Here is a 25,513-nt window from a genome sequence, read left to right on the forward strand (position 1 = left end):
CACACGATAAATGACAGCTGGAGTTTACAGCCCGAACTGAACTGCCGCCATCCGCCGCTGTCAGAAGGATGCTCCTCATCGGTGCCAGCAGTGAATGGGGTAACGGCGTGCAGCAGCGCTGTGCAGCTCAGTGGGATGGGACTTTGTGTCACAGCCTCCCCGCTCCCTGCGCTCATGGCTGAGGATGGTTTGGGACAGAGGAAGGAGCCCTGTGTGGCAGCGTCAGGAACTCTGTACAGGATGAGGGTGAAGAGAGTGAACAAAACACCCTGCCCCAGAGCAATCCGGCAGCTAAAAGCATCACCCGGCAGCAAATCCCACCTGCTGATTATAAAAGCTTTTTCTTTATGGCTGTGAGCACCGTCTGAGCAAAAGAGAGCCAGGGCCCAGGGCTGGGGACATGGAGCGGCTCGATGTGCAGCACTGTGGTGTCAGGGTGCAGGTGGGCTGCCCTCAGCTCGAGAAACCTCTTAGATTTAAAAACACAGAATGGAACAGCGTGTGCTCCCAGCTGTTGCCCAGGGTTTGCTTCTGCTGTGGGTATATATTCCACTTTCTGCATTCCCTGTTGCAAAAGACCTCATTAAAATGCAGGTTTCTACTCCATCCTGTTGCTCTCCCGGCAACAGGAGTTAATTTTGTCCATCTGCAGTGCAATCATAGGGCCCGATGTGCAGGGATCTCTCTGCTGTGTAGCGGCAGAGCCCTGGTTCCCTGTGCCTGACTTTGCATCCCTGCTCCCCTAGAACCACAGAATGCTTTGGGTTGGAGGGGACTTTTGGGCTTCTCTAACCTGAGTGGTTCTGATTCTATGACTTTATACCAGCCAACAAGCACAAAAACTTCCTGGTGTTACTTTTACAAAGCTGCTTCTCAGCAGAGAAACTCACTTCAGCATTGAAAGGAGTGGCTGTCAGCTGTGTCACTTTGTGGAGGAGGAGGAATGGGATGGGGAAGCCAAGGAACAGGCTTGTTCCTCCCAAATCAGAGCTGGGAGACGAACCCATAGGTGGGCAGGAGACACAGCACAGGCTGGAGCTGCTGCTGGAAAGAAGCACTCAGAGAATCCTTCAAGCTTTAAATGGTGATTAAAAATCTGGGCTAGAAGAAGCTGGCAGTGAAATAATTATTTAGTCTTCTGGCTGCCTAATGTGAGGAGCGAGCTGCAGAGTGCTGATGCTGTTTTGGTAGAACAGCTTGCCATTGCTTACCATTGCTCTGCTTCCAGCCGTGTGGCCATGAAAACAGCGGCTGAGAAACACCACTAATACAGAGCTGAGCGGGGACAACACCAGCACAACTCAGGAAATGACAACTCCCTTCTGAAGCAAAGCACCCCATGCAGAGCTTTATGGCTGCAGAGCTTATTTCCTACCTGAGGGATGCCCGCTGGGTTCGTGTTCAACCCACAGGATTTTGAGGAAAAATGCCACGTTTCATTTGCCTTTTGTCTTATAAACACGGGTCCCTTCTGCTCCTTCTCTGATGAGTTAGATATGAAAAGTGATGTTGAACAAGCCATCAGAACTGGGTTTAAATGCAGCACCCGGCTCACAGCCTCCCTCTTGTCCTGCCTGCTGTCAGCGTGGCACAGTCTGCATTCACTGCTCTAAGCAGCTGCTGTTTGTTTAATCATGTTTCCGTCTACCTTGTTTTTGTTGTATCAGCTACTGCCAGGCTAAAACACAGAAGGTTTTATTTCCTTTCAGTTGGATCTGGATTTTGTAGGTAAAATGCAGTGCGTGGTATCTTAGGCATGTATTTTGGAAGTGATTTCCTAAGTCTTACCAGTGAAAAATCTAGATGCAAACAAAAGAAGATAAGACCTTACGTTTGTAAGTGTAGGAAAATCACCTCCACGTGCCTCTATCAGACTGAACCTGCAGCTCGTGTGGCTGTCCTGTGTGTGTGCTCGTGTTTGCTCACCGTGTCACAGTGCCAATGTGAAGCTGGATGTGCTGCAGCTGCCAACACCACTGTGCAAACTCGGCGTGTCCACACTGCACTGCTGCCAGCAGCACTGAGGGCTCCAGGCTCTGTGCATGAGATGAGCTGCACTCAGATTCATGGCTCCGTGTGCAGGCAGCGGCAGGAAGACCTCGTGTAGAACAAGCTGGGGAAAGGCAAGAGGAATGAGGACCCCGTCAGGACAGAGCAGACACAAAGCTCATGAAATGCAATAGCCAGTTTGTTGGATTTTCGGTTGGTGGTTGTGGTGTTGGGTTTTTTTTATGACTTTCAATGGTTTCTCCTGGCAGCCGTAAGGAAATGGTATGCAGAACAGACGGTTTGGACGGCTAAATATCCAGTTTGGGTTGGTGCTTTGCCAAGACCCTGCCAGAAAAAACACTCTGTGAGCAGAATTGTGAATAGCTGAGGTGGGAAGGGCCCCGGGGATGGCTCCAGGCAGCAGCTGGAGCAGCGTGCCCGCTGGGTTCAGAGAGCTGGACCACATGGAGGTATAATTCACACAGACATTCCTTTCCATGGAGAATAGCTTGTATAAGCATCATCACTGGGGATTTCCACGATTGATGTGGGAACAGAATGTCCCACTGAGAGGATGGGATGCGATTTCACTGAAATTCGTGGTTGAAAAAGGTATCCGTTATGGATAAATACCTCGATCCCGTGTTTTATAGTAGTGTTGACCCACAAGATTTGTTCCAAAGTAAACTTCTTTCCCTATTCCATGCAAAACATTAGTGTTTAATTACACGAAGGGGCTGAATACTGGCACTCTGTAAAAGCAGCCATTTCCCAGTGGAGGAAGAATGCCAGCTTTCGTGTCAGGGCGTTATTATTTGTGTTACGTGTATTGCTTTGATTGGACCGGTCTGCTGGATGGATCTTTGGCTGGTTCCGTTGTGAAATACCAGGCCCTTCCAGCCTTGTCTCTTATGCAAGCTGTCTGTGGCTATTTTTTCACAGAATTCATCACCATGTAGCCAACAGAGCAGCCCTCCCTCCCACAGCTCCATAAGCTGGGCTGGATGCATCAGTGCCGGGGGTTTAGGCTGGCAGCCAGTGAGCCCTCACCAAGAGGATTAGCTCTTCTGCTGCAGGTTTCCCTGCGATGCCAGCCGTGACCCCAGCCCTGGCTTCTCCATTTTCCACTTGGACCCTCTCAGGGATTTGGATGCTCACGTAGGGCTGGGGGGGCTGATTCAGCTCCGTATCTGACAGTGCTGTAACCGATGGGAGGAAGAGGAGTGCAGTGCCCGTACTGATGGCTGTAAGCAGCCAAACATGGAGTAGCTGCAGCCTAACACTGAATGGTGTCAGCTTATTCCCTTCTGAATGCTCTGCCTGAAAGAAACGGCCTTGTCCTGCCCTCTGTGCTACGGGCTGCCCCCTAACCCTCACCAACCAGCCCCCTGGGCACAGCACTCGGTGCTGCCACCGTAGTAGCAGCTGCTGAGTCTGGAAGGGAAGGGATGGGAACACTCAGCCTTTCCAGAGCAGGGTGTAATATAATCCACCTCCCAATGATTTCTGCAACAACTCTTCTGTTATGAAACGTGGAAGGTAAATTTCAGTGTCTGATCACAGGAACACAGCCTCAGCTGCACCCCATGTGATTCCCCTGTATCTGATACTTAGAAGAGCTCCTTCGGCTATTTCAGCTGCAGTGGAATAGCAGAGATGGGAGCGCAGACATTCATTAATTATGCCCAATGAATTAATCCACTGGTCTCTTACAGTACTCAGCATATTCCTTCCCATTGCCACACTGCCCTGTGATTCTCCTCCCGTCTTTCCCCTCAGCCCCCCTGGCTGGCACCAAGGCCTTCATGAAGAGTTGCAGAGATAACCAGGCTGTTTTGGTGCACGAACTGGAGGCACAGAGAAGACACTGTAGGGGGAGGCAACGGCTCCCTTCCCTTCTCTTGGTGCTGGCAGGAGTGAGGAATCTCCTGACCATCCCTTTGCTGAGAATAGGAATTCTGGAGGGATTCTGGGGATGGCACAAAGGTTTGTGCCCACAGCAGCTGCTCTGGGGCTGTGCTGCCTGCTGGGAGCAGTGCAGGGCATCAGAACTGCAGCTCAGAAACCATTCTGCCAGCGCTGCCCTGACGGCACAGCCCAGCTACGCAGCTGGAAGGATGGGGAAGGGAAATGATTTCATCTCCGAGACAGAAAAATCTCCCCTTTTCTTCTGGCAGTGAAATGAGGGCTGTGTTCCCCTTATTTTTAGCATTGCTAATACCAACCATCCTCCTTCAAAAGCGCATTTGCTTTTACTCCCTTTCTATTTTAATAGGAAACACATCTTCTTTTTACTATTTTGACAGCCCCTCGCTGAAGACAGTTCTATTCTACATGAGCTCTCCCACCACATTTATCACAAGGTATCTGAGTGCATTACGCAGAATGACTAACATCTGCCAGCTTGTTTTTTGCTCATTGTCTCAGATTAAAAAGAAAAAGAGAAGGGATGTAATAGCATCCTGGTTTGGTACATGGGGTTGTTTCCCAACCTCTTTAACATACACATTGCCCTGGTGTTTTATTGTAAAGAAAGCAAAGCTTGGGAAGCATACGCTTCTCAGGGAGCAGGAAGTGGTGGTATTTAATGGCGTTCACCCCTTGGTTCATTCCCTGCCCTCAGACTGATCCTGTGGCAGTTCTGCTGACCACAAAACCAGAGGGTGTCTCCATAGACTGGCAGTGGTGGAGGTGTCAGTGATGGCCTCCACCCATGAAGCAGCAGGTGAGAACGCTGCACTTGATTTTCTGTTTTAAGAGGAATTAGAGCCAAGCCTCGGGTGGTTCCTGGTGCAGCTGAGCTGTTCTGCAATGCCCTGTAGGCTCAGTGGAGTTTGTGAAGTGCATCATATGGCTGCACCGCGCCTGAGAGGTGATGAGAGGTGATGAAAGCATGAATAGCTGCAGTAAAGTCATCACACTCCAGAAAAGGACAGCGATGGTAACTCATCACCTGCAGATGACGGAGAGCATTACTCAGACCCTGGGAAGTGAGAGCTCAGTGCCAACACCACAGTCAGAATCGCTCTCAGATTGCTGCCCCAACTGACCGCTTGTGCATCATCTCCACATCACTGGCACTCGAGTGCATCATTGGATTTCAGTCTGCTCATTAGCAGGGCACCCTGTTAGTGAGGGGTCCAGCTGTGGAGGAGCTAAGTCCTATTACAGTGAGTGGATGTCCCCTGTCAGACAGCATCTGAAGCCTCTGAGTAATTATCCTGGCAGTTCTGTGTGGAAGGCGGTGGGATCTCAGGGTCAACAGCTCAAACACGAAGCGACACAGGAGAATGAGAACAGATGCCTCCCTCCTACCTACTAAGGAGGAGATCACCTCATGGCCGCCCCTCGGCTGTCTCATCTCCATGCCTTGGCCTAAATCAGTGAGGATCAGTTTCAGAGAGACCCTGGGAATATCTTAATGCCATGGATGTGTTCTCCAAGTAGACTTGGCAGGTTCTGGAGAGGAAGATAAGAATAACACAGCCTATGATATGATCACAGTGTGAGCTCTAAGAAATCACTCAATTTTGTCCTCCCCATGACAGTCTTTGCTATCAGCATTTGAGCTTCCAATGGGGTGCCAGAAAGCCACAGATCTATGAAGACAGGAGGATGACCAGCTCCTTCTGCCCAGTGACACGCTGCCACGTGCTCTAAGGCGCTGGGGCTCTGTCAGTGTTTGCAGATCACTCGCTGAATCAGGATTACTGATGTGCCTCGTTGCCAGGGAATTAGCAGACACCACGCACTGTCTGAAGGCTGTGGGGGCCTGAGAGCAACATTCCTGTTTTCTTGGCTTGTAGTCTAGCAGACAAGGCTTTCTTCTAGCCATACGAGCTATTTTACTTGTCCTTTCCTAACCTGCCTATGGTTTCCTAGTTAAGCAGAACTTAGAGATGACTTTCCTAAACACCATATAACCAACAATCACAGATCTCACTCCTTGCCATAAGCGACGGGCAATGAATTCATTACCCAACACTGTGCTCATTTCAAAAAGCACCATTTTGCTCCAAGTGCAAACTACAGGGAACTCTCGAGGTTGGGATATATTTCACAAGGAAATACGGGAACCACCTGATCCCAAACCACAGAGATTAAATGCAGAGTGTACGGTGGGGCTGCTGACCCTAAATGTGAACCTTGGCACACCAGAATTTTGATGAGAATTTCTATGTGACTCTCTGACCAAGGCAGCATCCAGAGGGAAATAACACCTTGCTCTGCTCCCGTGTGCAGCCAAGGATTGCAATTTGCAATGGCAAAAAAGAGGGCTGACATGATCCTTCTGTGTGCAAATTGGGCCCTGGGAGTGAGAGTGGGAATGTGGCTTATGGAACTGATAAGGCTGTTATCAGAATATTACAAATAGTTTTGTAGCCCATGTTCTGTAAAAGGTATTTACGTGTTTTGAGGGGCCTGGAAAGAATTGCACAAAAAGACATATTTGAAGAGTGGAAAAACACCATGTATAACGGATTTGAAGTGCTTGATCTGTTTATTTGATCAGAAAGAGGATTAAGCCATGGCTTGATTAGCATGTTGAATACTGTAAAGGAGTGGTTGGTTCAGCAGGGAAGGGCAAAATAAGAAGCACTGCTTGAAGGCTGGTCAGAGAAGTTCGAATCATTGCGTTAAGTGTGAGTTTTGTGGCTGTCAATGAGCAACCAGTGGAACGGCCTATTGAGTGGTGATGACTGATGTCCAACCTGCTGAGCCAGGCCAGGTGACTGAGGGGGACACACTGGGCACATCAGGAAGAGCCGTCCAAGATAAAGCGGTGCCAGTCTGTCTTTCCTGAGACTGCAGCCCTGACAGGCTGGGAAATGTTGAGAACACTGTTTTATTGGCAAAGGAAAGGATGAGATGATAAGTTGTAAAGGTGTGAAATGATTGCAGAGAGATGCTTTAAAGATCCTGCCATCCCAGCATCATGGCTGCCTGTCTCTGTGATGTGAAGGAATGAAAGAAACACAGCACATACCTGGATTGTTGTTTGAATTACAACTACCAGCAGTCTTACACCTTTATATACATACATATATATATGTATTAGATGAACAGAAATTGATTTCAAAAAGGAAAAAGAGTGAAAAATTGAAATTTTTTTCACTCATTCATAACTTACCTTGTGTGTGCTAAAAGCTAAGTGTATTTTATGGAGATCTAACAAGTGCTTATTAACCCTTCATCTCACCACAAGGCAATGAATAGCTCTTCATTCAATCTCTTCCCCTCCTCCCCCCCATGACTTCCCCTTATGCTCGTGGTACAAGACTTCCATTCAATATTGTTCTCTTGCACTGCATAAAGGCTGGTTTATCAAGATCTGCTGCAGTCTGCCCTGAATCTGTGGTACACTGGGTGATGAGATAGTCCTCGAGCACGAATTAAACAGCAGCTTTCTGTTCTGATTTCAGAGACTGCAGTCATTACTCCCTGAAATTAAGGGTCTGTGTCCTCTACAAACAGTGACTTTAACTCGTAATTCAAAAGCTTTTACAATCAACGCATTTCATTTTTGTTTTCTGGATGTTTTGGGGAGTTGGAGCTGCTCCTTTAAAACTGTTCAATATTGCTCCTCAACTTATGAAGGCAAGAAAATTACTCTTTTCAAAATGCAAATGAAGTGACATGAGACTACTTTGGAAGTCAGGCCTTTGATGAAGACCTCAAACATCCAGAGACCCAGCAGCACTGCTAGGATCAAACAGACATTCCTGCTGTAGCCAGCCCACATGAAATGACTCCTTCCCAGCCTCCACATCACAGACGTTTGAGGTGCTGTGAGCAGCTCTGGTGCATGGCTGCACCCTCAGGGCAGGCTGCTGTTTGCTGTTGCAGCCCCGAGGTGGTGGTGAGCTGTGTGTACCTCCAAGGGGGCTGCTGCCATGTCACTGTGATGCCACTGCCACGCTGCCACGTCACCACGTCTTCTCCAAGAGGGCCAAGTGCTGCGGTTCTAAGGGCTGTGTGTCCTAGAACCATAGAATCACTCAGGTTGGAAAAGCCTTCAAAGGTCCCTCCCGCCCCCCATCCCTCCACACACTGCCCTCATCCCTCAGTGCCACCAGGTCACCTCTCAGCCTCCTTTTCTCCAGGCTGCAGATGCTGAGCTCCCTCAGCCTGTCCTGTAGCAGAGCTGTTCCATCCCTGGGCTCATTCTGCAGCCCTGCTCTGGCTGTGCTCCAACAGCTCCTTGCAGTGCTGACTCCACACGTGAGCGCAGTGCTCCAGGTGAGGCCTCACAGCACAGCAGAGGTGCAGCATCACCTCCCTGCCCTGCCGGCTGTGCTGCTTTGAGAGTCACAGAACTGCTCGGGTTGGAAAAGACCCTCAAGACGATCAAGTCCAGTTTTGACGCAGCCCAGGTCCGGCGATCTGTGTGAGCTGCGGGCTCACACTGTGGGCTCACATCCAGCTTCCCACCCCCAGAGCTGCTCTCCATCCCTCCGCGCCCCGGTCTGTGCTGGTAATGGGGGCAGCCTCTCCCCACGTGCAAATCTTGCACCTCACAGCGCCGCCCCAATCCGGGCTGCAGGGCCTCGTTGTGCTTCCGACAGCGGGGAGCCGCGGCCTCGGACGGCACTGATGGGCTGATGCACAGCGCCAGCTCCGCCAGCACCGCCGCTTTGCTCCGCTCTGCTATCACGGCCGCTTTGCTCTGCTGTGCTCTGCTATCACGGCCGCTTTGCTCCGCTCTGCTCTCGTGCCGGGCGGCGCTCGCTCCTCCCTCCATCCCTCCATCCCTCCCGTTGCGGAGCGCCCGCCGAGGTGAGCCCGCCCCGCGCCCGCGGGGGACGGCGCCGCTCCCTCCCGGCAGCCCGCGGCCGGCTGGGGGGGGAGCGGAACCGAGCGGAGCGGAGCCGAACGGAGCCGAGCCGAGCTGAGCTGAGCTGAGCTGAGCCGCCGGTGCAGCCCTGGCAGGTGTCGGCCCCGCTCGCTGCCGTTTGCGGACAGGCGGCCGAGCAGCGCTGAGCCCCGCGGCGGAGACGACGGAGGTGAGCGGGGTAACGGCGGCTACACGGCGGCTTCCCGTTCTGTGCCGCATCGCGGGGCTGCGGGCGGAGCTCCGCCGGGGGCAGGTGGGTACATGCGGTGCCTGCGGGTCCTCCGGCGGATGGTAAGTTGTGCGGTTGGAGTCGCACCGTGATGGGAGCGGATGGGCTGAGCTCGGGAAAAAGAGAAGGAAAAAATGGTTTTCCGAAGAGGGGAATGTAAACGTACGTTGCTGTTCTGTCTGCTTGTGTCGGGGTCTGTCGTTTCATTTTGGAGGGGGAATGGCAGCTGTCCCGTCACAGCGCTCTGCTTTAATCGGCGTCTGCGGCCGCGTCCGTGGGGCGGGGGGAACACGGGGACACGGGGCGGAGGGGCACAGGGACGGACGGACACACGGACGTGGGACGCAGCCGGGCCGGGTCCAAAGCAACCGGTGGTTCCATGTGGCCCCTTCCCAGGTCAGCCCCCTGCGCGTGGCTTCTCCCCTGTGGGTTCTGCTGCCGTGCATCACGTTCGCTCACATGTGGTTTGAGTCACTTCGTTGTTCCGGTTTCCCTTTCGCAGCGCAGTGAGGATGGATGGGGAAGTTCGGTGTTCCCCCATAGCAGGGAGCGGGGGGAGCCGCCTCCAGCCCCGTGTCGGGGAGTGAGGAGGGAACGCAGCCCCGGTAGCACCCGGCCTTCAGCAGAGGCCTCAGGAGGAGCATCACCACGGAGGTGAGAAACAGAGCATCCCCAGAGCTCCAGCACTGCAGGGAGAGTTGCTGGTAGATCCGTGTGCTGCCCTATGGGAGCCGTGCTGGTTCCCTCTGAAATGCTCCGGGGGAAGCAGCACTGAACGAGCTGGGAAACGGTGTGTGCGGGTTTAGATCCAGCTGGATACAGGGCTGTTGTGATGCTCTGAGAGCCACCCTGGTGCGGAGCTGGTGGCCGGATTGTGGACAAATCTCTGGTTAATGGCTCAGCTGAAACCTAAGCTCTTTAGTGCAGGGAGCGCTTTCCTCGCCCACTGGCTGCGTACAGCAGGTTATTTGCTGTAGTTATCTGTCTGTTTCATGTGTCTGATTTATAGTCGTGATTTACTGGTGTGTTACCATGTGCCTGCTCAGGTACTCCCCGTCACACCTCTGTCTTGTTCTGCTCCTGCCCTTGGATGTCTGAGATCCCAGTAAACCATTGTGATGTAATATCTAAAGGTGAGGCTGAGCGTGGTGTGAGGTTTGGCCCCACTTGGCTGCTGCTTCCAGGACTGTTCTGAGGTTGAATTTGCAGCCAGGTACAAAACCTCAAACTCGTATTGCTGTGTTGGGGATGCGGTAGGTCAGCAAATCCTGGTTCCATGCTGTATCTGTATTTGCAGGTAGGACCCTTTCCTCACTCTGGTAGCAACCATGGTGCTGCAGGTGCATCCTGCTTTCTTTCTGTGCCCACTCCACCTCCCTGCCCCTCAGCTCTGTGCTTCCCATCGCTGAGCTGCAGTGTGGGCCCTTCCTTATCTGATACTCAGATCCTTACTCAGGAGTCTGGCTTATCTCTCAAGAAGTTTATAACAGGTCTAATCATCTCCGTGAGCTGTAGTCTTACTTTAAAGTCATTGCAATCAACTGTCTTCCGTATTTAATGTGGGAACTCTGCATTGTAAAGTCCATCTTTATGTGGCAGATTGTAGTGCTGATAGCCCACCTGGTTGGGACGACTTGCTTTACCCAAACAGACCTGGAGTTAGCGATGCAGGAAAAGCTATGGCTGTAGCTCCTCTGGTTTCTCTGTAGAAGCCCAGTGTGTATTTATTATAAGTGTGTATTTAGTACCTCCAAGGACTTGAGTCTTGCTGGCCTGCACTGGAGTGCATCTGGTTTGTTATGTAGGAAGTGTGCTGAGCAGCTGAGCTGTGTTGGGAAGCACCCAGAGGCAGAGATAGAACTCGCTGTCGTGCCACTTCCCTAACACTGTGCTCATGTGTGGAACAGGCAGTGGGCGATCAGTGCCCAGAAGGGAGCAATTAACTTCGTTCCTTAGTTTGACTTCTGTTTTGTGACGTGCAGCTTCCCGTGCTTCTGCAGCACGAGCAGTGTTTGTCAACTTGTTGTTCTGTGTGTGACGTGCTCATGATTTCAGGTGCTGGATAAATACATGGCGTGGAAGTGGTGGTTTCCATGCATGGAGGAAAAAATACTGACAAAATGGAGCGTGCAGACACCTCTGTTTGTTTAAATTTAATGTCCACTGTGCAGAAAATAAAACGTGTGTCTTTGCACCAGCTCCATCAGTAAATGAAACTGAATAATTGTGACAGTGAGATAAATATAGCCCCAGCAGATGGGAAAACTATTAGAAAGGCATAGAACGAATGATGGGAAAGAACTCCCCTAAACTTGAAGGCTGTTGCAAACAAATGTGTCTGCATACATTAAATATTGCTCCTGGAGCGAAGGGATATTAATCTGATGGTATTACTCACGCTCTGTGTTGTGATGGGCTTTGTATTATTATTTCTTCTGTATCTCTCTTGCTTTAAAGAGTTGAAATAATTTGTCAGCTTCACTTTCAGGTTCTCGCTGCTGTAATGTTTTGGTTTCAGGCAATGTGGAGGGATGGTTATTTAGCTGTTGTAGGTAAAACATTCTAACTGCGCTCCTTAATTATGAAAACATTTTCCGACTCTGAAAGCTTGTTTAACATTAAAAAAAAAAGATTAAATTGATCGTATCTCTCTTGCTAAAAATATGCCCACGAGGCCTGTTTCTCTTTCCTTCTTAGAGCTGTTCTGTGGCTTTAAGGACCTGTTGGCTCTGCTCTTCTGCAGCCCTTTGTGCAGCGCAGTCAGGCTGGTCATGATGCCCACACAGAGGGTGGTGATGCACTGGAACAGGTTGCCCAAGGAGGCTGTGGATGCCCCATCCCTGCAGGCATTCAAGGCCAGGCTGGATGTGGCTCTGGGCAGCCTGGGCTGCTGGTTGGTGACCCTGCACACAGCAGGGGGTTGGAACTGGGTGAGCATTGTGAGCCTTGGCAACCCAGTACATTCTGTGACTCCCTGATCCCTTCCATGGGGCAGTGCCTTAGGGCAGGATGGATGCTATAGAGAAGGTAGGCCAATGGCAGGAGGATCCAGAAGTGTATGAAACTTTGCAAACACTAAAGACACAAAAGTGGGGCTTTCGAAAGGATGTAAATGTCTGTCCTTCGTAGCTTAAGCCGGTCCCTGGGATGTAAGGCTCAGAGGGAACTTCCCATGGGAGCAGCTTATCCTGTCTGCCAGCAGCAGAATTTCTTGCGCTTCTGTTGAAGCATCTGGCATCACTGTCAGTGATGGGAGACAGATTAGTGGATCACGGTGGATTAGATCTGTGGCTATTCAGATGCTTAAAAAGTGTAGTTTTATAAGTCTATGTCTGCTTCAAGTTTGGCATTTCCTGTTTGTGTACAGAGCAATAACAGTATGCTTTGCTCATGTTAGTGTTAAGTCAGGGGTAGAAGGTCTGGAAAAGACCCTTTTTCTCCCTTGTCTTTCTATGTGGTGAGTTGTTTGTGTTTCCCCCCTCAATGATCCAAAGCCCGAGTGCAGGTCGGTGCCGTTCACTCTTTGGTTGGTGCTGCATAGGGTGAGCTGTGTGATGCTGGGAAAGGAACTTTAAGTGGGATGGAGTTATAAAGACTGATAAAACATTTCCTGATGAATCATTGGAGTCTTGAGAGCAGGGTAAGAGCTGGTGCTTCCACAAGCAAGTGGCTTGTGATGGGCACTGGGAGAGCCCAGCAGGATGGTTTGGATGTGTTGTTTGTGGCCCGGATGGCACAGGGATGATACAGAGATCCTGTGGATTTCTGTGAGGTTACAGTGGATTTCAGTGGAGCAGAAGTACTGAGAGTTTGATACTGCAGAGCATAAATAGGCACTGGAAAACAGGTGAGATTTGCCACAAATCCAGTTGTCATTTCTTTTTTCTCTGTGCACAAAAGCTGTATCACTGAAATGGGGGTCAGGGATTGGCAAGTTGACCACTCCTTTCTGTAAGGACTGGCATCAACAGGGAAGAATGCTTTGGAAGAGAAGGCTGGGTGAGGTGGTGGTTGAACGTTTCTGAGGCTGGATTTGGAATTGTTAGTGCACAAATAAATGAGCAGAATTCCGGTCCTTAAACAGGGATAGCTGAAGCCAAGTGGGACAATGGCTTATTGGTGGGCTGAGCCTTGCTGAGGTGCAGTTAAGTTCCAGGTTTCCATACAGTTTGAGGTGCTTGGATGTTTCCCATTGGACAGTCACCATTGCCAGCAGCAATTCAGGGACTGCTGAGTCCCAGCAAGAGGACTCTGAGTTTTACAGAGCCTCCTTCCAAAGGCTCACATCCAACCCTTGGCACTGCCAAACCCACCCTTCCTTGCCTTGCTGGCTTCAGCCATGGGAAGAAACACAGATGTTCCCTTCTGAGAACTGATTGTGTTTAGCTGTAGCAGTCCTATAGGGGCATGCCCTATTGGGGATTAAACACAGCACAGGGACCCCATGAGGGTCCTCAGACTCAAGCAGTGGGGCCAGCTCTGAACTGGGAGGATGAGGAGGGATGAGGGAGGATGAGGAAGGAAGGATGGCAGAAAGGATGAGCTTGATCCTAAAGAGCAGCAAGCTTTGTACGTTGTTATACCACTGATGAATTTAAATCCTCGATAGAATTCTTCAGAAATAGTTTCCTCTCTTTGCATTTGGTTCACTGAAAATGATAGCTCTAAATTGATTGAGTCTTTTAAAGCTTCTTTTTATAACTGAGACACAAGTTAATTCAGAGGACCTTTCCATCTCAGACTGTGGAAAGCGCTTGTGGTTGTGCTGATGGCTGACCGAGACATCTCCAAGCAGTTCTGTGTTCCCTTGAGCTCTGGATGATTGGATGGAACACCAGGATTTCCATGCAGGACAGTCTGTCATATGTTAAATGAGCTTCTGAAAGCATCCAAGTGGTGGAGCCCACCAGGATCCTTTGCAATGCACTGCAGAAACTGAGGCAGCCAATGTATTTGTTTCTAGGGGTGGCATGAGTGGTGCATGGGAGCACATGGAAGCTCTCCTCACTGTCTGGTGTTGTGCTGGAGGTTTAGGCTGCACTTCAGTGGAGCACAGTGATGCAAGCTATGAGACGATGCTTTTGAGAAGTATTTGAAATGGCATTTGCTGACGTACACTTGACTTGCAAATAGCTGTTGAGAACGTGAAACCAGCCCCACTTAGCTGCTAAACAGCTGATGTACTCCTGTACTCTCTAATTATGTGCAGCACAGCTGATAATACCCTTACTTTGGCCAGATTATAGGCAGCAGGTGTTTCAGGGAGTGGTGGCTGTTTGTGGCTAAAGAAATGCCTTCCAGATATGTATGGAGCCTCAGTGAGAAGGGAAATGACTGCAGTTAATGCATAAGAGGTAATAAAGGAGTGACTGAAAGGGTGACCAGCAGGTACTAATACCCTTTCTAACAAATGTTTTTCAACCTGCACAATCTAGGATACGGATTGTTGGTGTGTGCAAAATCATTCCTTCATTACAAACATCACAGGGCATTCAAAGCATGTGTTGTAAAACAACATGGTGAGCAGAGGCTCTGTTCTGCAAACAGAGAAGCAGGAAGAGTGAGAAGGAAGAGAGGTCATCTAAAACCAATTTAAGGAAACAATCATAGAATCGCAGGTTGGGAAAGACCTCTAAGATCACCCAGTTCAGCTGCTAACCCATGTCCACCGTGCTCATCAGCCATGTCCTGCAGGGCCACATTGAAGCAACCTTGAAGGCAGCCAAGAGCCGGGCAGGCAGAAGGGAGCAGCTGCTTGCTGGGGCTGCAGGGTTGCTCTGTAAGCCGCCTCTGTTAGGTGATGTTTAGGTGAGGAGATGCTGAGCACTTCTAAAGCCACAGAGCAGCCTGTCCTGGCGGTGCATCCTTCTCAGCTTTAGAGAAGCTGCAAGAGATTGAGTGAGAGCTCAGTGCCAGGATTTCCTTCTCAGCATTCTTTTAAGTGTTTTTCTTTTCTAACTGCGTTTATAAACATGTAAACAACGAGTAGAACCTTTTCTTTGCTAGAATAAATAACTGCGCTGTTTCCATTTTTGCTTTGTGCCCGAGGTCCCGAGCGCACTCGGTGCTGCTGACAGATCCCAGAAGCAGCGTTTGTGCTGGAAGCAAATCCAGATAATGAGGCTGTGCTGCACCTGCAGGTCTGGGCGCTGCTGGAGCCGCAGTGCTCCCTCTCTGACACAAAGGGCTGGTTTGGGGCATACACTATGAAATGCACAGAAACAAGGAGGAACTCCCTCTTGGTTGGGAAGCCCGCGTTATTCTTCTTGTTGCTTGACAGATTTGAACATCTGAGTCGTGCTGATGGATGTGGATCGGGTGCCTTCTACCTGCACCTGCTGAAAAACCATTTCAGAGCGTTGGGTGATGTAATGGTATAACAGAACTACGCTCTGAAAAACACATTCTTGCCACTGATTTTCATTTCATTCATGCTTTCGTAGTTCATTAATTGCTCGAGGAAGCAATAGGCTGCACACTGCTTGAATGCATAGCACCAGGAGAACCTTCTGAAGTTGCTGGAGCACTTGTTAAATGGGAAAGATAAATTGGGAGTGAAGCTCCTTGCAACAGGGATGCTTTCAAGAGTGCTTATAAATAGTGTGAAAACAGGGACTTCGGGAAGAGAGGAGCCTGAAATGATTAATCCTTGCTGGTAATCACTGCTGAAACTACGAGCCCAAATAAGAAACAGAAAATGATCCAATCTCACAAGAGCTCTCGAGAAGAAAATAAGTATAAAACATATGGAAACCTTCAGGGTGAAGCTGCGCTGCTTGATGGGATTCTGTTCAAAGCAAATGCTGTTCCTGCGATGCACACTGTGCTCAGGAGTGCTAATCACAAACCTCACACTGCCTGCGTGTGGAGCAGGATCTAAACCCACTGCTACCTATTTTGGTTGTACTCCTGGAGGAAAAGGCATCTGAGTGTATCACATCTACAGTCACTAGAGACATCAGTTTGGAGAATGGTCACTGAAATAACTCTGGGTTTTTTCCTTTGAAAAGGGCCACTGATGTTCTGAGTTCATGGTAACACCAGCTATTCTGGGATGGGAGGCAGAGAACATTTTGAACCAGGCTGTTAAGTGCTCCTTTGTGAACTCGGATTCAGCTTCTTCCAGAAGCTCTTATCACTGGAGAAAGCTCTCAGGGTATTTTGGGTACATCTTATGGGATTGGGGGATCTCAGCCCAACCTCCTGCAGCTCGTTGGGTGTCTGCAGGGAGTCCTTCCCCAAGGTTTTCATGAGGAATTCTTGCTAGAGGCAGACAGAAGCTGTACATCATTGGGGAGATATGGACAAATGCCCTTCTGTGCTAACAATTCACATGCTGCCATCATAGTTCTTAGGATGCCCTTCCACACTTTTTGCTCAGCTATGCAGGGTTGGGAAGAAATACGAGTTTCCATTTCCTTAATTTTCTCTTTTCTTTCTGAAACAAATTCAGAACTTTTCCCTTCCAAATCTCCCCCATTGCACTTTCCTGATGGGTTTGGGGCACGTGTAACCAGTCCTGAGCTTTATGTTTCTCTTTCAGAAGTGCATTTGCTTCCCTGAAACCCCTTCCCCTCCCATTTGAGGTTCAGTGCTGTGCTTGCTGTCTGACTGATGCCTCCTCAGCTCTGGAGGTGATTGGGCTCTGCGCTTTTTTCACATTTTTCCTTCATTTTTGTTCATTTCTGTACTTTTTGAAGGAGCCAAAGGACTCTTTTCAAGCAGCTCACAGTCACTGGTGTATCAATTCCATTATAAACTGAAGCCTTTAAATGCCTTTTCTCAGGAAGGCAGGAAGAAAGCAGCGTTCAAATGAAATCAAGCAGGAGAGCTATAAAAATAAATGCTTGTTTACCTATTGCTTAATGTGCTTCTGGAGTCTGTTGGCAAATTCATGGGATAACATTCATTTATTAAAAGGGGGAAAAAAAAAACCAGATCACAGGGAAACAGGCAGCTGGTTCCTTAGTCATCCGCTCTAAGTGTAAAAGTGCACAGAAGTCACCAGTCTGTGTATAGCAGTTTGGAACTGCTCTGCTGGCTGCTGCCATGTAACCTGGTTGTAAGGGAAATGAATTGCTCAGCTCAGCCAGGTACAAAGACCAGGTTGGTACAGCAGCGCAGGGGGCTCTTATACACGGAGGTGTCTGTGCATCTCCCAGTTGGAAGTCAGCACTTTGCTGCTAGCTCTTGCACTGCTGGACAAGTTGTTCAGCACCTCACAGTGCTCTGAGCACTGCAGGAGATCTTTCCAGGCTGAAAATTAGCCGAGCATTTGGGGAAAAAGCATCTTGAGCTCTACCTGCTTCTTCTTGGAGACCTGCATCTCCAGGATAAACATGCATGGAGTGTTGGTGCAGAGCACGTTCATTCTGCATCTACTTCTATACCACTTACTCCGTGGTTCCAGAAAACAGCTTTTTTTTTCATAAAAGCTTCTTCTTTTCAGGAAGCTGAGCCAATTTGGTTTGTTGTTACTGATACTGTGTCTTTGGGAGCAAGATGCATGTAAATTGATGCTGCAAAGTGCAGGCATGTGTGTGCACAGCTTCACAGTGCTTTTGTACTTTGGGCATATACTTTGGTGAGTTTAAAATATAGTTGCAATAATTAACGGTAAAAGGATACTTGGAGGTATCTAACAAGTGTAGCTTGTAAACAAGGCAATTAAATTCACGGAGATGAGGAATTTGAAATAAAACAATAAATTGCAAGAGATGTAAAATTACTTCCCTTGTGTTCTGGTAATCATCGCTGCATACTTGATGATTAAAATGTAGTACATCATGTTTCCACACTAAATATAAACAGCTATTTATTATCGCTCCGATGATGACTGGTTTTTTAAGATTTAAAATATCTAGAGAAGGTTTTTTCCCCCGTGGGAAGTCGGAGGGATCAGCTCTGCTTTCTCTGCAGAGGAGGTGAAAGGAGTGTTCTCCATATGTCTGTGGGGTTAAAATTATCCTGCGCGGTGCGCGGCGGAGCCTCTGCAGATGAGTGAAGTTCTGCACTCCAGAGCTAAAATGGAGGCATGGAAATGGAGAAAGGAGCATTATGAATTGGTTCCTGAGGCGTTCGGGCTGCCTGCAGGATTCCATTGTCCCCCTGCAGCTGACATCTCACTGGGTTGGATGTACAGCAATGCATAGCAAACGCTGACTGCTGTAAGTGCCCTTCTGTACATCTGGGCTTTGATTTTCACTCTTTTGCAGCCTATCATCCTGCCAATGGCTGGTGGTTGCCTTGCAGTCTGCTGCTGGCCTGCTGTCCTTTGGAAGTGGTGTGTCTCTGTTGCTCAGAGCCTGCATGAGCTCAGTGCAGTGTGGATGGGCAGTGGCAGCAGGGCAGGGCCATCTGTCCCCTGCCACCGCTCCATGTCCTCTGCTGCTGCCTGGCCAGCATCCCTCCCTGGGCCTGTGCAGCCTTCCCACGCTGGGCACAGGGCACAGTCGCTGCTTTCCTCCTCCATTGCTGTGCAGCTGGGTTGAGGTTTGCACCTCTGACTGCTGACCCCAAAGCTGGAACGAGTGGCAATGGAAGAGGCTGACTGCCCACGGCAGCACTCCCCATGCTTGGGTTTGCCTCGTGGTTCTGATGTTTCCTGCTGTTTGCAGCGGCAGAGATCGGCCCATTCATACCCTGAGGCTGTGGAAGGTAGACCTCATAAATGAGATTCCGACTGCTGCTCTGCTTGTGCTCTCTGTAGTCTGGCTTGCCAAGTGCTCGGCTTTTTTCTTTGGGGATATATTATAAATGCATTCAGCCAGGTTACAGGCTGTTCTGTGCATAGAACTTTTTATTTACTGCAGAAATGCAGCTGAGGTACAGCTTCCTCAGATTTATTACAGGCATCTTATTTGGTTACAGGAAAAAAACAACCCACAGTATTTCTTCCTATTCAGAGTTCTCAGAAGAGGGAATATGGGCATTTCCTTATCTCAGTGGAAGGAGATTCATGGGGGAGAACCTGAGCGTTGGAGTTAGGAATGCAAAAAGCCTTCTGAAAGCAGAAGAGAAGCAATCATACAGTGCCTCCTCCAGAAGCCAGTACGAACAGATTCAACTGAATGTAATTAATAGCATCAAGAAGAAATCCATTAAGTTGTTATAGTAACTGGGAAGCTCAGGTTTGAGATGTATGATCCAAGTGACTCAGCTGAGGAGGGAGAGGGGATGCAGAGCCCTGGTGGCAGGATGCTGCCTGGGGGCTGTTCCATGTCCTGCCCCAGGCACTGCTGTGCTCAGGTTCACAGCAAACCCTGAGTTGGTCCATAGGAAGGACTGTTGTATTTCCTTATCTATGAACTGAATTACTTACATGCGTATTCTGGACACATAGGGCAGAACCAGTCAGTGTGTAAGTGCAATAGTTAGTGCCAGCTGATGGCTGGGGGGCAGAGTGCATACACCTGGGATGCTGCTCGCAGCCTGCTGTGAAGGTGGCTGTTGCTGTTGTGATCTGCCTGATTCTGGTTCTGTGTAAGGAATTAATAAAGCTTTGGAACAGCCAAAGCTCGCTATGGCAGGATGTAATTTGCGTGACTGTGTACTTCTGCATTTAAAACAGTGAAGTTGCTGTGGAACAATTAAGTAGATAATGGAAGTTCTACAGCTAGCAGTAATTTGGTAGTGAAGTGGTTTGTGGTCTTCATAAAATATTTGGGTAATGTATAGCAACCGAGTGCATCTGTTCAGTTAAAACCGAGGATTTGGAGGCCTTGTTGCTTCTATGGGAAGCTCAGATTTATTTAACAAACAACCAACCCTCAGGCACAGGTCAGAAGCTGGCAGTGATGGACAAGCTGTGCAGGTTTCTCACCTGGCCTTGTGTTGCAGGTTCTGCACGTGTTAGGCTGTACAAAGATGAGTACACAGTTGCTTCCGAAGCCCCAGGACAGAGCTTTGGCCCCCACTTGTACAACACGAGGGTCTCTTATCGGCACTGTGCAGAGGTAGTAGGAACAAGGCGGAAAGCTGATGCCTTTCTTTTTATTCTTCAGCAAAACCTTTTCCAAATTGTAAAGAGAGCTGTTGATCTTTGCAGTACATTCTGCAGGGAGGTTTAAATCCCTGCTTTAAAATCCATTGAGCAATTGAATGCTGCTGTTCTGCCAGGCGCCCTTTGGCTTTTCAGGAGGGTAATGCTGAGGACCAGGCACCACTCCTGCAGCGGGCATTCACCGAGCTGGGCGGTATGGAACAGTTGGTGGGGCCCTAACAAGGCACAGATCCTGTTAGCCTGCTATTCATCTTAGGAAATCCTTCCCTTCTTTTCTTACAGCCATTTAAAGAAACGAAAGGGAGCATGAAAATGGCAGCAGGTTTCTTTGCTGGCTCATAAAGCGCTGTTTCCATGAGCAGTGGTGGAAGGCTCAGGTTGCCTTCCAGGGCCATAAACATTTGGTGCCTATGAAGGCTTTTCTATGCTGGAGAGGTGTCTAGAGGGCATGTACAGAGAGGTACATTGCCATGGAAATTACCTCTGTGTGGCTGAAGTGTGGCTGTATTGGTTCCATATGGAGATGCAGAACCACCCCAGCCCTCTCCATGGGCTCCTCTTGCAGCACCCAGGGGGTCCTTGCTTGCATTGCAGTGTGGTCCAACCCACCCTGATGCTCATACAGATGAGGGTAGTGTGGGCTTGCTTGCGCCAAAGGCTGGTGTTCGGCCAGTCTACTTTGCCATCCAGAGAAAGGAACACATTTTGCTTTGTTTTTGTTTGTTTTTGCCTGAGTTAAGCACATCGTCCAAAGAAAATCAACCAGGAAACCTTTCAGAAATGTTAGGCCATCCTCGTGACTTTCAGCATTTGGGATGCTGCTGTCTTGTGATCTGAAAAGGTCACTCGGTGTCTGCGTCACGCTGCTGCTTTGACTTTTTTGCATGGGAATGAGTAACACCAGCTCTGCTCCGGGGTGAGCTTAGTTCAGAAGGATGCTAAGGATGCTGTGCTGAGAATATGGATATTTGCTTTCTACAACACAGTTGCAGGAGCTCAAGTTTGATCGTCTGCAGCCAGTAGTGATATTTGTTTTAAGAGAACCCATATATTTCAAGGGCAATATTGCACTTCATTGCTGCAAAGGTGAGCGACTGCCTTTTCCCCCCGGATTTTCCAGTCTTACTGAGAGAGCAGTACTAACTGCAGCCTGCTGCTTAGCAGTGAGGGAATGTCTCCTTGCGGGTCTCTTTGCAGCATCAATGCTGAACGATTTGGACAGAAGAGCCTGAATTTTCCTGGTTGCACAAAGGAGGAGTGGCACAAAGCCTGTCCCTGTCGAGTGCCACCTCGGGAGCAGGGAGTGCTGCAGGAGAGGTCGCCAAGCAGCGCTGCTGGTTAATTGAGCTCTTTGAAGCACTTGGATTTCATCAGAACTTTCTAAAGTACGTGGCACGAGGCAGACACTGAGTGCTGGAAGAACAACACCACTTAATTAAGGGGTTGGAGAGTTTTAGATAACAGGGGGGGAAGGAGGGGGAGAAACAATAAGAACTTGGAGGAAAGGAAACTTTCCCCTCTCAATACCAGCACTTCACTCTGAGAAAACTGCAGAGTTCTGAGCCAATAACTTCAGCTGGGAAAACAAACAAATATTTTCCCAACAAACCAAATATCAGATACGGAATGCAACAAAATAGCTGTGGGATAAAGGAACGTACAGTCCTGGAATGGTAAAGCTCTGCGTTCTTCTATATCAGGCTTTACGAAACCTCTTGCTATGAAGAATTTGTTGGGAATATGGAAATGTTGTCACAGATGTCTCCTGGAGTGTAAGGTGTGAAGGGACGGCGTGGGAGCACTGCAGGCAGTGGCTGGGAGCACACATCTGGAGGCTTTCCATTCGGTGGAAGGATGGTTGTGATGCAGCTGCTAGACTGGAACGCTGTGAGGGAGATGCTGTGTGAGCCTGGGGTGTTTTTCCACTCTGCTCTGCTGATATCCATAGCCCTCTTTGTGTGGCATCATGCTGCTTCTCATTTCGGTGTTGCTGTATCATGAGTCTGCCACTGATCTGGTGCTGTTAGTGGTGAGGTCACTCCTGGTGGTTTGCTGATAGTTTCACCCCTTCCTTTCCCTTCGTGATGAGAATGGAAAGAAGCAGCGTTTTGTCTCGTGGGCTGCATCAAGAATATTTCATTGCAATTCTTTGGGTTGCAAATTGAGACCCTGGGCAAGGCAGGCTGTGAGAGGCTGCTTCCCAAGGAGAAATAGTAAAGTGCCCCCGTTCCGTTGCTTTACTTGTTAACTGCAGTATTTCCTTGGCCTCTTCTTGTGCAGCCTCATCACCCCTTACTGTGGGCACTTGAGCAAGCCAGGGGGACTCAGCAGCAGCCTGATTTGCTCATGGGCTTGTTCTGTCAGTAGGTTTGTATGGGCTGGACAGGCAGGAGGTTTCCTTCTGGAGCAGCAGTGTGGCATATGGCAGAATCACGGAATGGCTCAGGTTGGGAGGGACCTCAAGGATCATGAATCTCCAAACCACCCTGCGGCAGGCAGCAGTGCCAACCTCCACATGTAATAGCAGCCCAGGCTGCCCAGGGCCCCATCCAAGCTGGCCTCAAACACCTCCAGGATGGATGGGGCATCCACAGCCTCACTGGGCAGCTGTTCCAGCCAGAGTAAGGAACTTAACATAGGTCAGGTAAGCATCAGAACTTAGCATACATCAGGTTCTCATTGACTGTGCAATGCTATTGCAGTAACGTCCATGTTAGTGCTCCAAGTGCCAGGCTTTGCCTCTGCAGTGAGACTGCAAGTTTATTTTTAGTTGCTCTCTGTATCTGTATGGAAAAGGGGACTTTGTGAAAGCTGGAGCCATTTGCTGAGCCACGTGTCCTCTGGAGCGAGAGCTCTGTGTCAGACACATGTAGATGTGAGTTTTGGAAATGAGTTTGGTTCTCCTGGCAAGCCCCAAAGCTGCATTTAAACTGCTTCTTTTGCTCTAGAGGAGCAGCAGTTCTAGAGGAACTGTGCTGCTTCTGAAATCTCAGGATCGAGCTGGTTCTGGACAAACAGGGGAGTTAGAAGTAGGTTATCTTGCCTGGTCTGTGCACACCAGCTGGTGTGCCCCTGGTGCAGTGCTGGCACGGCTGGGTCTGTTCTGTGCCTGTTCTACTGTGTGTCTGGCCTTCCCTCCATGCTTCTGTGGCCCTGGGGGGCTGTAGGTTGGGGGCTGTGGTGCTGCTGGTGTGTGTTAAGCCCAGGGAGGAGGTGGCTGAGAACTTGGCTCTGCTGTGGGTGCGTGGCTGTTTTTCTGTGGGGGATGATGTGTATATTCTGGTTCGTATTACAAAGTTTATATATGCAACGCATGGTAACTGAGAGTGGCTCTTCCTGTACTTAATAGCAGGGTCATAGCAGCTACTCCTGCACAAAATCTGTGATCTGAAAAAATAAATCCGTTGTTTTTCACTAGCAGCGATGATGCTGCAGACGGGCAGAGCTGCTAGAAACAATACATCAAGTCTGAATAGATGCTGTTATCCCAGGAGTAGCCTTGTTTTGTACTCATTTAACAGCCCAGAGAGGTCGTGGACTCCTTCTCCTTCCTTGAACTCCTTATGGCATTGCCTTTATGTGCAGTCTACAATACACAGCTTATGAAAATGCAATTTATCAGCTGCAAAATGCTTTCTGGTGCAGGGGAGATGCAGACAGAGCAGAGGGCACATGGTGGCAGCTGGATCTGGGTACTGGATTTGCTTTTTTTTAATGTCTCTGATAAGAAAATCTTGTTATTCTTCTCCCTGTTAATAGCACAGCAGCAGCTGCCGTCATTTGCTACAGAGTCAGTTTTGCACCAGGCAATTAGCTTGCTCTGGGAGGTGCTGTTTCACATGGAGCAGGTACCCACTTTGGCTGCAGCATCTCCTCCATCTCCCCATACCTGTAGTCTTCCTTTGCATGTCCCAGCTGCTCATCTGTACAGGAAGGTGAGCAGTTGCAGCAGGCTGTGGGCCTGTCTCCTGCTCCATGCACCAGCTGGGGGACTGCAGCTCCCTGGGCTCCTGGCAGTTCTTGAAGATGCTTTGGACTTGGTGAATTGAAGGTTGGACTTGATGATCTCAGGAGGTCTTTTCCAACCTTGATGATTCTGTGATTCTCATTCAGCTCTTGCTCTGCACTGCGTATGCAGTTGACATTTCTGCTCTCCTTGGTGAGTCCTCTCCTTTGCAGGTCTCATTCAGCGCTGGTTTCCCAGGGACACCTTGCAGTTCTGATGTTGCACATCATCTTTTCCCACTATTTAGAAGTTTCTTTGAAGGGAAAAATTCAGGCTTATGGATGCTCCTCTGTTACAAGAGTAACAGCGATGCGCCCTTCTCGAGGTGCTCTTTGTTTCTAGGCTCAGTTATGCAGCTCTCTGCAGGCTCCAGCACTCTCAGCAAGGCAGCCCTGCTTGCATGCTGCCTGACCTGGGCTCTCTGTAAGCTGCAGGGGGAGGGAAGCTCCCCCAAGGACTGCAGAACTTCTCCTCTTGTCACTAAAGCAATGATGGGGTGAGTTGAGGAGAGCAAGGAGAACACTGTTGGCATGGGGCAGATGCTGTGTGCTGGTGATGCTGGGATATCCCCTGCTGCTGGCTATCCACAAGGCTAAGGGAACAACACTCCTTTTTCTGCCATCATTTTGTGGTGTTTTTTTTCTGTTTAAAGCATAATTAATAATCATTCTGTGTTCTCCGAGTGCTCAGCTGCAGCCCGAGGAGTGGGAGGCTGTGCTTGTCATTGGCACGGGAACAAGGAAGGTGCGCAGTGTGTCTTTTAATAGCACGACCTTGGCAGTCCTGGATGCTCCGGGTACCACCAGCAAACTGCAGCCTTTGTCACAGCCCAGACTGTTCCAAAATGAATTGGCTTTGACCACAAGAGTAGACGAAGGGTTTGGGAAATACAATCCTAAAGTCATTAATGTAGTTTAAAATATATATATATATATAATAGAAGAGGTTGTCTTTGTAGCTCTTTCCTCTGCTTGGGCTGTGATTTCTGGGATGAACCCACGTGGTTATTCTCAGCTTCAGTGGTTGAGTTGCCAGAGAAAAGATGAGTCTTTGCAATCCTCTTAAGTGCAGCAATATCGCAGCAAGCAACCTCCTAATGAACATTAAGGTGCTTGTTAATAAGGATCATTTCCCCAGCAGTAACACAGGCAGGGAAGTTATTGCAGGTTCTTTACTTGCAGCGTCCTCCTTCTGACAGAACTTTCTCAAATATCTGCATGGGATATCCTCTGTTCAGCGTTTCCTTTTGATAGTAAAAGAATTGAATGTGCTTATCAATTGATAATTACTGTGGCCTTCCCTTGCTGTGGGCCAGCCGGGCTCCTGGGTCGTCACAGGGCTGCTTGAAGGTTGTCACTGGTGTCATTGCTAGTGATATCACAACTTGCTTTTACCTAACATTAGGTCCACATAAGGTTTATTTTTCTCCAAGGAACCCTGTGCTGCTTCCAG

At 49.2% G+C, this 25,513-nt stretch overlaps 2 protein-coding genes across 4 annotated transcripts in view; one reads left to right on the forward strand and one right to left on the reverse strand.

The window, feature by feature from the left end:
* Window positions 1-6,471: 6,471 nt before the first annotated feature.
* On the reverse strand, window positions 6,472-9,255 carry LOC107317680 (uncharacterized). Its single transcript, XM_085512402.1, has 2 exons — window positions 8,072-9,255; window positions 6,472-7,970 (listed from the first exon to the last, which is right to left on the reverse strand). The coding sequence occupies exon 1, from the start codon at window positions 9,041-9,043 to the stop codon at window positions 8,114-8,116; it is 930 nt and encodes a 309-aa protein (XP_085368528.1). The 5' UTR covers window positions 9,044-9,255; the 3' UTR covers window positions 6,472-7,970; window positions 8,072-8,113.
* Window positions 8,850-25,513, forward strand: part of PDE4B (phosphodiesterase 4B) — a 131,354-nt gene continuing 114,690 nt past the window's right edge. For 2 of the 3 annotated variants that reach the window (XM_085512395.1, XM_015870790.3), the window contains exon 1: window positions 8,850-8,993. The gene's annotated coding sequence lies outside the window, so the exon portion shown is untranslated. Of the gene's footprint in view, window positions 8,994-9,555; window positions 9,708-25,513 lie in introns of all 3 variants that reach the window. The other variant, XM_085512393.1, reaches the window with a different exon arrangement.

The sequence above is a fragment of the Coturnix japonica genome, chromosome 11 (genome assembly GCF_054131305.1).
Source record: "Coturnix japonica strain WE chromosome 11, WE-NBRP24, whole genome shotgun sequence".
Taxonomy (NCBI): Eukaryota; Metazoa; Chordata; class Aves; order Galliformes; family Phasianidae; genus Coturnix; species Coturnix japonica.

Coding starts and splice junctions, on each gene's coding strand:
- LOC107317680 (XM_085512402.1), bottom strand. CDS start 9,043: ATGCGGCACAGAACGGGAAGCCGCCGTGTAGCCGCCGTTACCCCGCTC.